Source organism: Elephantulus edwardii, unplaced genomic scaffold (assembly GCF_000299155.1).
Source record: "Elephantulus edwardii isolate Elephantulus edwardi_28Jun2011 unplaced genomic scaffold, EleEdw1.0 scaffold08638, whole genome shotgun sequence".
NCBI lineage: Eukaryota > Metazoa > Chordata > Mammalia > Macroscelidea > Macroscelididae > Elephantulus > Elephantulus edwardii.
Window position 1 is genome coordinate 1 of NW_006408388.1, and position 754 is coordinate 754.

General features: G+C 66.3%; 1 protein-coding gene across 1 annotated transcript; it reads right to left on the reverse strand.

Moving 5' to 3' along the window:
• Positions 1–3: 3 nt before the first annotated feature.
• On the reverse strand, positions 4–381 carry LOC102870555 (NADH dehydrogenase [ubiquinone] 1 alpha subcomplex assembly factor 3-like; the record flags this gene model as incomplete). Its single annotated transcript, XM_006903571.1, has 2 exons — positions 305–381; positions 4–118 (listed from the first exon to the last, which is right to left on the reverse strand). Coding segments are annotated over exons 1-2 (192 nt in total), but the record flags the coding sequence as incomplete, so codon positions are not given.
• Between the last annotated feature and the right edge of the window lie 373 nt (positions 382–754).

Sequence of the window (754 nt, forward strand, 5' to 3'; positions counted from 1 at the left end):
GCTGCTGTAGCTGTCGATGTACGTAATGTGCTGTGACTCGCGCTGCAGCATCGAGATGCGCGTCCGCTGGTACAGCTCGTCATCGGCCGGCGTGAGCCGATGCCCACGCCGTGGCGCCCTGCAGGAGGAACTCAGTCAAATGGGGTTAGAAACAAGGGTTGAAGCCGAGGGTCACAGGTCCTCGGAGACTGGAAGGAATGAGGGTTGCGGCCCAGGGCTGCTGATCACTGCAGAGACGGAAGGAACAGGGTGGGGATGTAGGTTTTCGAGGGTGAAAGAGAACGAATGCACATTCAGAGCTCACCACGGCAGCCGGACGGGCGGACAGCGCAGTGCCGGTCGGACCTGGTACAAACCCCGCAGCGCGAAGGCGGCAGCCATGACAATCTCGCGTAGCGAGGTCGGCGACGTCGTGACGAAACCGGCCCAGTGCACAGAGCGCCCCTTGCGGCCAGGCAGCCGCAGTGCAGCTCGACCGGCCAGTGGGAGCGAGCCAGAGCCATCTGTCCCAGGAGGGCGTGTCTCCCGGAGTAGCTCCAATGTCAGAACCCACCGCCAGCCCCGCCCCTGGCCCCAGCCGGCCTTCTCAGGGGAGCAGGGCACCTGGCGGAGTGGCTGGCCTCAGACGTGGACTGGGCCCCAGCCGTGGCGGGCTGGCCCGGCTCCCAGCCATTACAGAGGGCTCTCAGGACCCAGGGCGGGGCTGCCGCGCACCTGGCGGTGGCTTGCACACCTGGAGAGGGCGTGGTGCCAA